At 39.4% G+C, this 15,871-nt stretch overlaps 4 protein-coding genes across 4 annotated transcripts; all 4 read left to right on the forward strand.

The window, feature by feature from the left end:
* Nucleotides 1–4,596: 4,596 nt before the first annotated feature.
* LOC118820172 (claudin-like protein ZF-A89) lies at nucleotides 4,597–5,394 on the forward strand. The gene has a single exon (XM_036588333.1). It carries the CDS (start codon nucleotides 4,635–4,637, stop codon nucleotides 5,268–5,270), a length of 636 nt encoding a protein of 211 aa, XP_036444226.1. The 5' UTR covers nucleotides 4,597–4,634; the 3' UTR covers nucleotides 5,271–5,394.
* A 2,137-nt stretch (nucleotides 5,395–7,531) lies between these two features.
* On the forward strand, nucleotides 7,532–9,036 carry LOC118820173 (claudin-like protein ZF-A89). Its single transcript, XM_036588334.1, has one exon. It carries the CDS (start codon nucleotides 7,783–7,785, stop codon nucleotides 8,344–8,346), a length of 564 nt encoding a protein of 187 aa, XP_036444227.1. The 5' UTR covers nucleotides 7,532–7,782; the 3' UTR covers nucleotides 8,347–9,036.
* A 3,357-nt stretch (nucleotides 9,037–12,393) lies between these two features.
* On the forward strand, nucleotides 12,394–13,629 carry LOC118819647 (claudin-like protein ZF-A89). The gene has a single exon (XM_036587460.1). It carries the CDS (start codon nucleotides 12,496–12,498, stop codon nucleotides 13,135–13,137), a length of 642 nt encoding a protein of 213 aa, XP_036443353.1. The 5' UTR covers nucleotides 12,394–12,495; the 3' UTR covers nucleotides 13,138–13,629.
* Nucleotides 13,630–13,683: 54 nt separating this feature from the next.
* zgc:136892 (uncharacterized protein LOC678612 homolog) lies at nucleotides 13,684–15,859 on the forward strand. The gene has a single exon (XM_036587457.1). The coding sequence runs from the start codon at nucleotides 14,736–14,738 to the stop codon at nucleotides 15,666–15,668; it is 933 nt and encodes a 310-aa protein (XP_036443350.1). The 5' UTR covers nucleotides 13,684–14,735; the 3' UTR covers nucleotides 15,669–15,859.
* Nucleotides 15,860–15,871: the final 12 nt, after the last annotated feature.

The raw sequence follows: 15,871 nt of genomic DNA on the forward strand, positions 1-15,871 counted from the left end.
AAGCTAATGAAACAGAGTATTTAAGTGATTGAGTGTTTCATCCCTATATGATTAAATAATAGCTGAAATGTTTTCTAAGTAATCCTGAGTACTTCTGTGATGTTTATGGCAAAGACAAACCACAAATGATTCTACACATTCAACCAAAGAAATGCAAGAAAACAATTGGTAAGATATTAATGGTCACTAGAGAAGCACCGATCATGATTTTTTTTTGTGGCTGATGCAGATTTCTTTACAGGCAAATTGGCCAATGGCATATTTTTATTAGCCTGTTTTAATCGAAAGCTCACACTGTTTGGGGTAAATAAACACATGAAACACATTAGTATTTTTCCAGTTCTTTTTATTAGCCAAACAGGCAATATAAACAGCACTATTCGCTCTTTAAAGGGCCAAACTGGCTTAAAACTTTTCAGTTTGAAAGCAGATGCCTATTTAAGTAACATGGGTCAAATAAAATCATACATCGAAAGTAAAGGGCAACTAGCTATTTAGCACAATGAGTCAGGCATAATTATGCTACAGCATTTTGATACAGGTGTAGCAGCAGCAGTCAAAGCCAGAATGAGCACACTTACAAGCCTTGCATTATTTACATCAAAAAACTGTAACACAGATCTACCAAAATAAACACAATGAACTGGCTGACTGCTAATTTTGTGTTTTGAGCAAATATCTGCCAATTCCAACTGTGCATCTCTAATGGTCACCTAACTAATATAAAAGGTAGTGCTGGAAAAACCCTGCTACAGTGCATAAAGTCATAACAATGGCACTTCAGTGCTTTTTGAAACTGTAGGACATACAATTCTATGTTGCACTATTACATTACATTCTATTTGGGGTTTTAGGGTCATTATACAATAAACAACCCAAAACAGACTACTAGCCTGCCACATTCCCACCTTTAAGTGACAAACTGCACTTACATCAATGCTCAACATGCATGCCTAACAGAAATAAAAAGGAGGTATGTCTTACTACTGCTGTTGTTGTGGGGTCATTTAACTATACTGTGAAATAGCACTCAATGTGTGCAATGAAAGAAAAAAAGTCTTGCAAATATATGCAAATAAAAATTTTTCTCATATGGCCAGTGCAGGTGGCCATCCTTCAGAGAGGCACTGTGAGCTCAGCAGAGGCTAATAGTTAACTTTAAAGAGTAGCTGAAAGGGATTTTCCATGCAGAGACACAACTGAGCGCAACTGCTTGCAGGTTCAAGAGGAATGAGGCCAGACATGATTTTTCTAGTCGTGTTAGCATCACAAAAGGAACAGTAGCAGCTGCACTAAAAGCACTGAGCTCATCTCAGGTTTTTCCATGAATCAGATGCTGTGCTCAAATGTCCCCTGAATCTCATCAGTCCACTATTACTAAGAAACATTCCACAATAATAAAGCTATCACTTGCTTAAATTAGGCAGAACATTAATTCAGACGCTTTTAATGGGTGTTTTGATGGCCAGGTTGATGGCCATTATTTCTATTTTCTCTTTTCTTTAGTGAAAACAGGATTTTGTAATGTATATACACCTACTGATTGACACTCACATAAATCATTTTTCAAAGGACTAAAAATATATGAACAGTTTCTTTTCAATGAATGAGGAATGAGTTTTTGAAAAAAATAACAGCTGACATATAATGGAAAACATGTTTTTTTCTATATGTCACCATCAACAACAACATACAAAAAAGACGTCTATAATGCGTTTTGGAACGAAACCCTTCATATCTAATTACACTATTTCCCCCTCATTGCAAAACTAGTTGATCAGGAACAACAAGTTTGGCGTCCAAAGTTGGCATACAAGGTACTTCTTTAGTTTTGCTGCAAAGCAAGGTCAAAATGATTAATCTTAGAAATCGTCCGGTGCCTTAATCAGGATACACAACATGAAATAACCCTAAGAACAGAGAAATATGATGAACCAAATTATCTGTGCACATGCGCTAAGTATACAGATAGTATGGACAGACCCTGCATGCTTTAAACATGGAGGGTGTGGTTCCATGCAAACTGTTACCATACTACAAATAAAAGGCAAAAAAATTATAATGATTCATAAACAAATCATTATGACCAAACTGGCTGCAGGTGAAGTTCAGAGAAGTGAAGCAAGACCAGTCTCTGGCAGTGTCTGAAAAGTTCAATGAAATGTCCTTTCCTGCTTTCCTTTATTCTGCCTGATCTGATAACCATGTGGAGCCACATGTACCCCATGTACTAATGAAACACAACTGCCACTGTTTCCAATTGTGTTGTCAGGAGACTTATGGAGTAAAATAGTGAATGGCTCTTTTTAATGATTAAACCCTCACCTAAGAACTACACCATTTCAGCCAGTAGAGTGACTTTGTTATATAAACTGAAAACTTAATGAAAACAGTTTATAGCCTACTATAATTGTCATTTTTTCATTGACAGTCAAACACTGCAGACTCATATTAAGGTGTTTTTATAGACTGTAGGTAAACATGTGGATGACTGGCAATCCCACTGAAAGAAAAAGGCACAAACTAAAAAATAATAAAAAAAAAAAACTAAAAAAAAAAATTAAACAGAATGAACTGTGCTGCCTTTAAACAACTGATCTATGTAAAACTGACAAAAATTAAACATTTTGGACATTTCAATGAAAATTTATTTTGAAAAAAATTCCATACAGGGAAAGGCCAGTAATTGAACAATATGTCACAGTGCATGACTGTGTCCAAACTGCTGAATGAAACTTCCTTTCCCACCTGCTGTCCTTGATTTTGTGTGATCTATGAGTGCAGCTCATGGCTGCGCTAAACATATCAGCAGTTGTATATGTATATGAATCCACATAGCTGATCAGGCAATATAAAGGCCAGCATACAGGAAAGGAACTTTCGTTCAATGATTCAGACACAGGCCATATGTTTAACTAATGCCTCCGTGCTCACGCCATTGTGTTTAATTCAGTGTGACTGGATGAACAGATGGACATCAATCAAGCGTGCTTATTAGAATAACAGACAACGCCCAGGCAGTTTCAGATCTGATCAGTTAATTTAGCTGGATTTTGAGTAGCCTTTAATTACAGTTCTATCTCGTTTAAGCATTCAAACTTGTCTAATGTAACTTTCAAGTTTAGTATCACACAAACATCGGAAAGAGTTTGCATATGTTCCCTTAGACTTCAACACTAGTTGAATCTCAAATAGCTCCCTATCCTCTATGGAGCGCACTGCATAGGTCATGCAGCATTCTCAACCTTTTCTACCCCAAGGCCCACCTGTTTATAACTTGAGAATTAAGGCCTGAAAGAGATCAGATTGTCCATTCCGGTAGTCAGTAGATTTGCAAAATCTGCAGTTATGTTAAAGAAAATATAACATAAAACGTTAAAAAAGCATGCGCTATAGTAATATTAAAAAAGGGGGACAATGAAAAGAAAAAAAAAATGAAATGTACAATGTAGGTGCAAACTATGATCTGGAGCTGCAGTCCATCATATTTTCACTGAAAATACTCCATTGGCTTTCCCAAAAAGAGGAATCATTTGGTCTGTTTAGTTTGAGGGTTTTAGCACTTCATCTGAAATAGCCAAACCACACTAACTACACTCCACTTTTGGATTAGCGCTGTCACAATCAACAAAAATAACCAACCTTACTTTATATGTGCCTCTTTGTTGTTGGTTTATCAGTTTGAGTTTAACCACTCAGGTCGCTGATGCTGATTTTTAATTGTCAAGTTAATAATTTTTTTCCCTAATGCTTTTATGACATAAAGTGACGTTACTGGTCCACTACGAACTGCTGCCTCCCCCTAAGTACAGGCCCGTGGACTACTAGGGGGTGCTTCACGGCCCACTGGTGGTCTGCAGTTCACAGGTTGAGAAACCCCGTGCTAGGGTACATCGGTTGTATGCTACTTACTGCGGTGAATTGAGGGATTGTTTGAGTGCACTGGATCTTCCGCACTGTTTTCGGACACCACTACCAAATGGTGGAACCCCAAAATAGTGCACTATATAGTGGACAGAGCACAGTTTTGGACACAGCCTGTGGCAGGGGTGCGCAATCCTTGTAGTGGAGATCTACCACCCTGTAGAGTTTAGCTCCAACCTTAATCTAACACACCTTATCCAGGTAATGAAGGTCTTCAGGAGCATCTGACAATTAGAGCCAGGTGTGCTAAATCTGAATTCTCAAGGGTGGTAGATCTCCAGGACCAGGATTGAGCAACCCTGGTCTATGGCTTCTACGCCCACCTAATGCACTAAATGTTAGATAGAGAGTTGTGCAGCTAATGGTTGAATATAACTGGTTTTCTATTAATTTATGAAGCACTATTTAAGTGTAGAAGATGTTATCTCATACCTACATAGTGCACTACATACGGAGTAATGAGCTGTTTGAGATTCAGCCTTTGTGTTGGGCTGAAAAACTTAGAATTGAAGAATGGGAATAAAGGTGAAGGGGTGTGGCCTTTAATTACTTCTAACTGAAGACAACACGTGACGCAATTAGCCTTAATTATCAGCCACCAGGCCTGATTAGGAGGTCAGGCCTATATATGCAGCCAAAGCAGCACAGCCCTTCACACGTATAGCTTTTTCTTCCACATCAGTACCAACATCCACTACCAGAGAGTCGTGATGGCGGGTTCAGGGTTGCAGGTTCTTGGACTAGCTCTCGCGCTGATCGGATGGATCTGCGACATCACGACGTGCGCGCTGCCCATGTGGAAGGTGACCGCGTTCATCGGGCAGAACATCGTGACCGCGCAGACCTTCTGGGAGGGCCTGTGGATGAACTGCGTGCTGCAGAGCACGGGGCAGGCGCAGTGCAAGGTCTACGACTCCATGCTGGCGCTCCCCCGGGACCTCCAGGCCGCTCGCGCGCTTGTCATTATTTCCATCCTGCTCGCGCTTGTCGGGCTCGCGCTCGCGGTGGTCGGCGGCGACTGCACGAACTGCGTGGAAGACGACTCGGCCAAAGCGAAGGTGTCGGTGACGGCCGGTGTGTGCCTCGTGGTGGCGGGCGTGCTATGCCTCATCCCGGTGTCCTGGTCGGCCAACTCGGTCATCACGGACTTCTACAACCCGCAGGTGGCGGACGCGCAGAGGCGCGAGCTGGGGGCGTCTCTTTTCATCGGCTGGGGTGCCGCCGCCCTGCTGCTCCTCGGGGGCGCGCTGCTCTGCTGCCGCTGCCCCAAGGCTGAGTACCGCGGGTACTCTGCCAAATACACTGCGCCCAGGTCAGCCGCCAACAGCACTGGAGCTTATGTGTAGGCCTGAACCCCTCAGCCTGGATTGGAACTGACTCTCCTCCAGGGTGCTGTAGGAAGAGACTTGATTGACTAATGTATTTTAAATTATTTTACCTAATAAATTATGCTGTCTTGCATTGTCCTTACATTGCCCTGTCTTGAGTAATTTTATTATCTAGTTTCTCAGTTGTCAGTGTCCTCTAGGACAAGTTAGAGGAAATGACAGAACAATTTAGCTGCGTTTACAATACAGCATGGCATTTTTATTAGGAAAGTTATGGTCCTGCAGATGGTGTCAGCCTGTGCCCCGTGATTTGCTGGAGCACTGATCCCATAGGCTGGGGTTAATATCTACTTTTCATATTCTGTTAGTTTGCTTATTCACCTCTGCACTTGCAATAACGGTGTTGCAGTTGATCATCTTGGTTCAAAGTTGGAGTACCTGGGCCTGTCTTCATAAAGCTTAGTAAAACTTTGATCTAGAATCTATTAGGTCTTCACAAGAGAAGAATGTGATCCAAGATTAGTTATGTTAAATGTGGCGCTTGCTTTAGGTATACCGTCTTTTCTCAGGAAGGTCTAGTTTTAAGTATAGACTTGTGTGCTACACTTATAGTTCAAGGGTTCTTTAAAGAAAATGGTTGTGTATAGAACTCTCATGCTTAATTGGTCCTTCAGATTGGAGTGTTCTATGTGGACCCTTTTTTTGAAAGGTGGTACTAAGTGTTCTATTACAAGCTTGTCAAACAAAAAAACCCTTTTTGGTGCTATATAGAGCCACAACACTCCAATCTAAAGAACCATTTTAAGTATGAAATGGTTCTATATAGAACCATCTTAAGGGTCTAGGTTGTGCAGCCTTTTGTTGCTTATTTTGTCTGAACATAAGTGAAACATTTGCATTAATCTGCTCAGTGCCTGAAATAAATTGGAGGAAACATTGAAGCCAAACATTTTAGCAAACAAACTAGAAGTGATGGATTCATGGTCTGTTTTTAACAATTACACATTGTGAAAGTTATCACACTCATCTAACTCACCCAATCACTTGTAAGATTTTAATAAATTCAGTGTCAGATGAGAAACACTAATCTCTGCAGTGCAGTAACCCTCCAGGTCTCCTTAGTCTTCTGCAATGTTTTTTTAAAGCATCTATATAATGTTTATTTACATAAATCATAGTGTGAGCCAATATATTGCGTTTAAGTAAACCATTAAAAACCATACCCCATCCCTAAAACCCCTCTTCCAACCTGGGAAGGTGACATTACAGCACTCTAGAAAACTTGTGGGTTGCTCCTGTTAGGTGGAAGGCATGTTTCTTTCTAGTATTATTTTGGCCCATACATGTGTCGCCAGGGTGTTAATTATCTCCTCACTGTTTAGGATTACTGTTACTAGATTTCAGGCTGACTCAGTCATCTGGATAATATCATACATCAAAAAAACAAGATGGCACAAGTGCCTCAATGATTTCACATTTCATTCCATATTCTCATGGTTCATTCCATATATTCAGTTTCCAATCATTATATATAATTTCCTAAATGACATGCCATTTTATATATATATGTATATATATATATAGTTGTATATATTTCTACTCAAGAGGCTCTTGGGAAACTGGGGAAGTACTGTTATTGAAAAATGTAAATCTTAAGGTCAAACAGCATGAGCTATAAACTGCAGACTAGATAGGTACATATTAATTCTCATAAATTTTTATGAGCTCTTCGCTGGAAATATGGGAAGTGCATATTAAAAAAAATACCTTCCAAGGTGTATTTTCAGAATATCCATATTTAAATAAACTAATTGCAAAAAAAGTTGTTGCTCACACTAGTAAGTAATGGTATGTGTAGATAAAGCTCATTAATGAAAGTCAATGTAGTAAACATGCATGCTTCCCCTTGGCAGTCACCAGGAAACAACTCGCTGTCTGTGCAAACAAAAATTAAAGGGAGAATTTGAATTTGTTTTCCTACAGCACAGACAGGGTAAACTGCTCTTTGAATAGGCTACTGCTAACCCATCTTTGTGTAACACTGAGAGTAGAATTTTGATACCTGCCCTGTAGGTGAACAATGAAGTCTTTTCTTTCTGCTCTATTCCCACTCTCTCAGTGCTGCTCTTGCGTTCCCTCTTTCTAGTGCACACATACTTGCTTGCCCAAAACGTTCCTCTCTCTCTCTTATTTACACTTTTACACATTCTCTCTCTCTCTCTCTCTCTCTCTCTCTCTCTCTCTCTCTCTCTCTCTCTCTCACTCTCTCTCTGTCTCTCTCTCTCTCTCTCTCTCTCTCTCTCTCTCTCTCTCTCTCTCTGAGAACAAAGAATCAAGCCAAGCAGGAAATTTGACCTGAGTCCTAAAAAAAAAGGTAATCTCCACCCCTTCCTGCTCCATCGCTTTTCAAAACATCTGTGAGGTACACCACGGTGATTATTTTCTAGCAATTTGCACTGCTGTTTGAATTGATCTCATGCATCAATAATATGGTGAAAACTGAAGAACTTGGCTGACGTGTTTGTGGAAGATGGGCAGACAACTCTTGGCAGTCAGCCTGGCTATCATAGGCTTCCTGGGCACCATCCTAATATGTATTCTGCCCATGTGGAAAGTGTCGGCCTTCGTGGGAGCAAACATCGTGACAGCGCAGGTGTTCTGGGAAGGCTTGTGGATGGACTGTGTGATGCAGAGCACTGGGCAGATGCAATGTAAGGCATTTGACTCTGTTTTGGCTCTCTCTCAAGATCTCCAGGCCACTCGAGCCTTGATCTCAGTCTCAATCGCTGTTGGTGTAGTCAGCATTGGTTTAACAGTCGTCGGGGCCAGATGTACTAACTTCTACCGTGAGGACCGTCACGCCAAAGCCAAGATTGGAATACTAGCCGGGGTGGGCTACATCATTGCAGGGCTACTGTGTCTGATAGCTGTTAGCTGGTCAGCATACACCATCATTGTAGGCTTCTACAATCCTCTAGCTACAACAGTGAGTAGAGGAGAACTGGGGGCCTCTATCTATGTAGGATGGGTGGCTGGTTTCCTCCTCGTTCTGGGAGGCAGCATATTCATCAGCTCATACTCCAACAGCTGCTGATCATTTGAACAGAAGGATTTTCTTCAAGCTATGAAAGAAGTGGATGGAAATGCCCCCTCAACTTTTTGTAGGCCTAGCTGCTTTATGGACGTAGTGCTGGAAAATGTAAAGCGGCTTTATCATTTCACTGTTTCATTGAAGGGTACTAGAACAATAAACATAGTCATGTTCATATTGCAACATACTGAAATGAACTGAGGGTTTACAGAAAAGGACTGTTAGCTGTTTCTGTTTCAAGCAAAACAGCTGTAATAGCTTGTTGGACTTTCAACAGAATTATAATCATTTGTGTTGGAACATTATATTCGTTTATGTGGACTAAAGTGTTTTGGTGTTTTGTGGTAATAAATGAATGCCAGATTTGAAATGAATTAAATCAAAATTAAGAAAGGTGCATTGCTAGTGAGTGATTAAGAGCCAAATATTAGAGGCCTTAGTAAAACATATCCAAAGGGTAGTTGTGCTGGCTAGAAGGACACAATATAAATAAGTAGTGATTCAAACTAGCAATTTATTATAACTTACAAAGGTCTCACCAGATGCCAAATGCACTTTTGCAGTAAAGTGCAAAACAAATTTAATATTTTGTGAGATCAGCAGTTTTATCTGACTCTATATATACTCTTTATCACTGAAACAGCATGTAAATGTGGAGAAAGTAGGATTGTACAATAAAAATAATTACAGTAAGCAGACATTCATGTCATTATTTGGTATTTTAAAGTTCCTCAATTATTCAGTTAACATTAGGATACACTAAAGTATAACCAGTAGTATAGCTGACAAATTAGTCTGTATTACACTGACAACATAAAACACCTAACCCAGCTTTCCACACACAAACTAATCACAATCCTAAAAGACTGAAAAGACTAAAGCGAAAAGTTCTGCAATATATTATAAAGGGCTCATATCACATAAAACCCCAAATTTCCTTGATTTTTTCAAATAAAATAGTGCAAAATGGTACACAAAAACTGTTAATTCCATATAGTCCATATATGTAAACTAAGCAACAAAAACAAGTCATTTTGAATGAACTGTTTCTGTGATGTACATTTACATGTGTTTACATGTATTTACATATTTAGTCTACAGCAATTTAGTACCGCCCATTAACGCTGAAGTCATATGGAGTGTTTCAGCTTGTACTTTTTGAATGAGATGCAATGCAAGGTAGCCAATTAGAACACAGCTCATTTACATACATCAGTCTTAAAGGCAGAGTAGCAAAAACGGCCTTTTTAAATCTAAGGGATAAAGAGAAATCATGACTGTTTTGGTACATAAAACCACATAAATGTTTAAAAAGGACCTCAGGAGAGAAAAATTAAATGTAGGATATAGTCCCTTTGTATCAACATGAATTTTTGGTGAAGCTTGTTGACTTGTATTGTAACAGGGATAAAAGTAAAGAAAGGTCAATGTGTTGATGTGTTTTTTTTTTTTATGTGGGATCTCATCTGCCTACACAGAGGATGCATTTTAGTGAAAAGTGTAAATGGAATCCAGCCAAAGTTTATCTAGATACGATCCGGACATGAAGCACATGTTAAAGCAGGGTTAAATGGGCTCTTTAAGACTAAACTTGTTTTCCAATCCCAATATGCAGTTTATTATGAAACTTATTTTCCAATCACTATCTACAATATATTATAAATTACATATAAACTAAACATGTTTTTCAATCTCTGTTTAGTGTATAATTAGTCCACAGTTAGAATCTATGGTCGGAAACCGAACAGCAAAGAGAGTATTAGCTCTAATCCTGGGCTCTACCTAAATTATATTGTTAAATGAATGAGTGTTTAAACTGGACCTAAAGCTGCCTGATAAGGGGAAGAATGTTTGTAAACATCCCAAAAAGTTTGTACTTCTATGTAAAATAATCTGGCAAGTACTTCATAGCCAGAACACAGAGCCATGTCATGCCTTTATAGAGCTTTTGAAAAGTGCAGAACACTGACCATTTCAGAGCCGCAGCACCATCTGCTGAACAAAAACTCTCCTAGTCTGATTTGATTTGTAAACCCAGTTTCTATATTTCCTCAAGAACCATTAGCAAACTTAGTGCTAACGCCTACATTTCTCTCAGCAGACAACTTTGTGTGTTTATCGTAAACTTCCAAGCAATGTTGACATTTTACAAAACGAGTGAATGTGTATATGCCTGTGTGTGTGTATGTGTGCAAATAATGTAATTTTTCCATTGTCATCTGAAAAAGGACATGAGTTTTGCTTGACTTTTGGGTTGGTTGAGTTGCGATGACCTGGCAAAACATACAGTCTCCCCTGTCCAGCTTTACAACTAATTAACATCTATGTTCTATGTTCAAAGCGTTTCCTGAAGTCTATATATTAATTGTATTCACTGCATTGTGTTATTGTGAACAATATATCGTAATTGTTCCTAACTAGAACACAGTGAGTGCTTAAGTGCCAGTGAGCAATGAACAGTTATACTGGTTCCATCCATTATACAACAATTAAACCAGAGATTTAGAATACTGCATTGAATGTACTTGATTCAAATATGTGAGGGGAAGCAAGTATTCAGACATTTTTTTTTTTCAGTGCATGTATCTACAATCAACAAAAATGTATTCATAAACTTAATCAAAGATATGTTTAAAAAATGGTATTGATGAAAAATAAGTAATTTACTTAATAATATAAGTAATTAGCTTGTTGCAGCATTGTGGTTAAGTTTTGGCCTTTACCTCTTGGCAAATCTACAATTCCCAAGTTACAAGGGCCCCTCTGATCCCTCTGATGGACTCGCAATTTCAATATCTTCCATAAATTCTCAAGTCAGACGATTGGCAAGGTCACACAAACACCTTCACTTGTTTTAAAAGGCAACCAGCCTGTATGTTTGTGTAAGTTTCTTGTTGAAACGTCCATCTTCTTGGCTGAAGAGATTAAATTCTCTTCTAATTGCTCCATTCATGTGTCCTTTGATGATGTGTAATGCCCTAGCACTGTATATCATGATGCTCCCACCTCCGTACTTCACTGTGAGTATATTGTTTTTGAGATTGTACGTGCAGCCCTACTTTGTCCAAACGTGTCTGAATTATTGCCAAAGATTTCAAAGAGTTCAGTTTTTGTTTTGTCTGACCAGAGCACACTGAGCTTCATTCACCAACCGTTCTTTAGAAGAAATGTCTTCTTAAAACCCACTTATGCAATTTTCACTAAGCTTCGGACATTCACCAGTATTTTCATGTTGGGTATTTGTTCTCAGGTGAGAATACAATCTACACCACTCAAGAGCACAAAGGTGTGAACAATTCTGACGTAGACTTTTTCTTGAGACTTTTCTCAAGAACAAATTTAAGAAAAAACTTCAAATTATTACATCAAATTATTTTTTGAACATGTCTTTGTTTATGCTTATTATGAATACACACGTTTTTGTTATTTATAATGTTTATAGACAAATGTCTAAAAATCAAGCAAAAATGTCTGAATACTGTTGGCATTATTCATGTCATATATTTTATATATAGAGAAATCAAAATGTATTCATAAACTTAATCAAAGATATGTTTAAAAAATGATACTGATGAAAAATAAGTAATTTACTTAATAATATAAGTAATTAGCTCTATTTAGTTCTATTAGTTCTATTTATTTGTTGAGTTTAACATTCTGGAGAAAAAACATAAAAATATATAAAATGTGTCATAACTTTTGCACAGGCCACATTTTTCCCAATATGTTAAATTCAGTAAATAAACAGTAATTACGCTTTAAACGTGCAGACATTTGTTCTAAAGATGTGTTATTAATTTTTTACTTTTTGCTCAGTGCCGAAACGTTTGCGTATGACTGTAAATATGGGGTAAAGTTAAGGAAGCTTTGTTCTCTTGTTTGGAGCTTCCGGTGAGCCTTCTCAAAACTGGTTCGATTAACTTTTCTTAGAACATCTGTTGGTCAGCAACAAGAATCAAGTCCAACTGGATGAGCATAAAACTGGTTAAGTGACAAAGAAAAGTGCATGTCCTACATAGACTCCTCCCCCTCCTTTTTTATCTAAAGCATATAAGGTAAGTAAGCAAAAGTCACATTGCATACACTGAGAGAAGAACGGAGAAACATAACTTGGTTACTGCCGAAATTCCTCTTCTCAAAGCAAACGTGAAAATGGTGTCAAACAAGCGACAAATGTTGGGCCTCATTCTGGCACTGATTGGATTTGTGGGAACCATTGTTATTTGTGGTTTGCCAGCCTGGAAGGTGTCGGCTTTCATCGGGGCCAACATTGTAACTTTCCAGATCTTTTGGGAAGGCTTATGGATGAACTGTGTGGTTGATACTACAGGCCAGATGCAGTGTAAGGTTTATGACTCCCTCCTCGCTCTTCCTCAGGACCTACAAGCCGCTCGTGCCTTAGTGGTGATCGCACTAGTTGTTGGAATCTTTGGAATTGTCCTTGCAACCATTGGTGGGAAGTGCACCAACTTTGTAGAGGATGAGGGCTCTAAGGCTAAGGTTGCCATCGCTAGTGGCATCTTTTTCATCATCACAGGGCTTCTCGTTCTCATTCCAGTGTGCTGGACCACAGATGTCATCGTCAGGGATTTTTACAACCCGACCCTCACCGATGCCCAAAAGAGGGAACTGGGAGCTTGTATCTATATTGGTTGGGGATGTACTGCCATGCTCTTCCTGGGTGGAGGTCTTCTCTGCAGTTCATGCCCTCCAAAAGACGACACTCCTGGCAGTATCTACAATGTAAAATATTCTCAGCCTAGATCTGTGACCAGCGGCAAAGCTTATGTTTAAGAGGGATAATCAGTTAATGTTTGGTCATTTTGGTGGACTGGTAAATTGCTTAGGCAATGGACAATTTAATCAAAGATGTTTAATGACTGCCATATGTCTGTTAACCTTAAGTCTGTCACTGGTGAGTAAGCTGAAGAAAGCATGCTTTGAGTTAGAAAGACTAAGCGGTTATAGAAGATTGTACATTTATGTGGGCTTTTTTTTGGTTGGCCGAGAACGAATATACTCACAATATGGCAAAATCATTCAATTCGAAGCTATTTAATATAGATCTTGTGATATTTATTTACTTGGTAAATTACTAGGTTGCATCTTATTACATAATTACTAAAGATTCTTCACTTAATTACTGATGTCTTTAAAGATGCTTTGTGACTTCATATAAATGCACTGTAATTAGAAGTATTTTTTGTAAATTCTTTTTATTAAAACTGTTCATTTTTAAGCAAATGTTTCATTATATGTTAAAATGAAGTATGAAAAAGAGCTTTATCTTTATAGCTTTATAGTCTTCTCATATTAATAAATACTAAGACATGAACTGAATTGCACCTTTATGGCATAATCAGTAAATCATCATTTTCCAACTCATTGTTGTACCTTCTTTTTTTAAACTTCTATTTCAGAAATCAGTAGTGTGATTTTAAATGTTTCGTGTGACATAGCACACTTCATGTGGTCCCCTGTATATAACAATTAAACTTTTGGTGATAGTTAATTATCAACATTATGGTAAGAGTTAGATTTAGGAGTTGGTGTAAGTTTAGGGTTAAACTTAAGATTAGGCTTAGATTTAGGGTTAGGGTTAGATTTTATAGTATATATAACATTCAACTTAAAGTTCAGGGCCATTTAATTTATAAGACAGATGGAGTATCTACAAAGCATCTACAGAGGACTATCGAAATAAAGTCTTACCAAATTGTAATTCTCTGTAGAATTAATTGTTAACTGTTTATCCAGTTGACTGAGTCGGTTGGGTCAGTTTCAGCTACGTAATAAAACACAATCAGAGCAACTCGAGGACAAATTTAAACAAACAAGCTCCATTTGTGCAAGGCTTACTTAGCTAGCAGGTGGCAATTGACAATATCTAAATTAGGAGAAAAACTGGGTAAAAATCCAACAGCCCTTCCCCCCTCACTAGTAGCCACCCTGGCCCCAACTAACAGCTCATGGTCCACATTTATTGTCCACAAGTGAAACAAGAATCTGGTTTGGCTGGTAATGTGTAAGTTTAGACTGATGGAGGCATGGTTTGTGTAGAAGCATGCACCTCCTCTCTCATTCTTTTTCTCTTTAGCTTGGTATAAGTGCTTGATCAGCTAGTACCCACATGGATACTCTGCCTGTGACAGGAAAGGTGTGCTTGTGTGAGAGAACAGACGGAACTAAAGAAGATGCACAGTTTCAGTGACAGCTTGTGCCTGTGATAAGGAAAGAGAGAGAAAGATCGGTTCAGCAGAAAGGCGTCACTATACAAGGAAGGTATAAAAAGGCTTTAGGAAACTGTAGCTCAGTACAGCAGATAGGCAAAGCACCGTGCAAATAACTCTGAGGACACCTGCAGCTGTTTGCATACAGTGATCCAGAGAGAAATGGCTTCAATGCGCATGCAGATGTTGGGTAGTGTCCTTGCGCTGTTGGGCTGGGTGGGGGTTCTTCTGACCTGCATCATGCCAATGTGGCGAGTGACTGCCTTCGTAGGCATGACCATTGTCACCTCGGAGATCATGTGGGAGGGCATCTGGATGACCTGTATTGTACAGAGTACAGGTTATATTCAGTGCAAACCTTACGAATCCATGCTGGCACTCGGCACTGACCTGAAGGCTGCTCAGGTCCTCACAGTGGGATCCTTCCTGACTGGCGGACTGGGCCTCATCCTGGCCTTCATTGGAGGAAAGTGCACTCGCTTTCTAGACTACAGTGGTATGGCAAGAAAAGACAGAGTTGCCACTGCTGCTGGTGTCACACTGATCGTTGCTGGTCTGCTGTGCCTGATTCCTGTCTCCTGGTCTGCTATTGCTGTGGTCCAGGCATTCTACAACCCTCAGATGACCGATGCCCAGCGCAGGGAGATAGGAGCAGCTATCTACATCGGCTGTGGTGCTTCCATCCTGCTGTTCCTGGGCGGGGGCATGCTCTGTAGCACTTCTTGTGATGTAAAAGCAGAGGATGAGAGCCCTTCAGTCAAGTACGTGATTGTACGCTCATCCCGTGCTGGATCTAGCAACGGAAGTTCACAGCGAGGCAGGATCACCAAGCTGGCACAGAATAGAGCACCATCTGTGAGGTCTCAGTGGAGTAATGGAGAATCAGCCAATCAAAAGCAAGACAGACCAGCTTCTGCAGGATCCAAGCAGAGTAGGGCGTCAACCACAAAATCACAGCTTGATACAGCAGAGTCTGAGAAGAGTGAGGGGCCATTAACAAAGTCCCAGATGATTCACACAGACTCTGATCAAAGCCAGGCAACTTCTCACTTAAGTGAGTCAGCTTCAGCAAATCCCGAAAAGACTTACATCTGAGCTAAAACACCTTTAAAGTCATAACGTGTCTTAGGATGGATCTTGGACTATTCCAGATGAGGGAATAATTATTCACTTGGACATTCATTCTAACAAAGCACTGTCAATTAATATATAAAACAGAAGGAATTCCACAACTGGAGTCAAGAAACAGCAGTACTAGAGAGTAATGTCTCTATGATTTACATGGCAGTGAGCCCTTT

Source organism: Colossoma macropomum, unplaced genomic scaffold (genome assembly GCF_904425465.1).
Source record: "Colossoma macropomum unplaced genomic scaffold, Colossoma_macropomum, whole genome shotgun sequence".
NCBI classification, from domain to species: domain Eukaryota; kingdom Metazoa; phylum Chordata; class Actinopteri; order Characiformes; family Serrasalmidae; genus Colossoma; species Colossoma macropomum.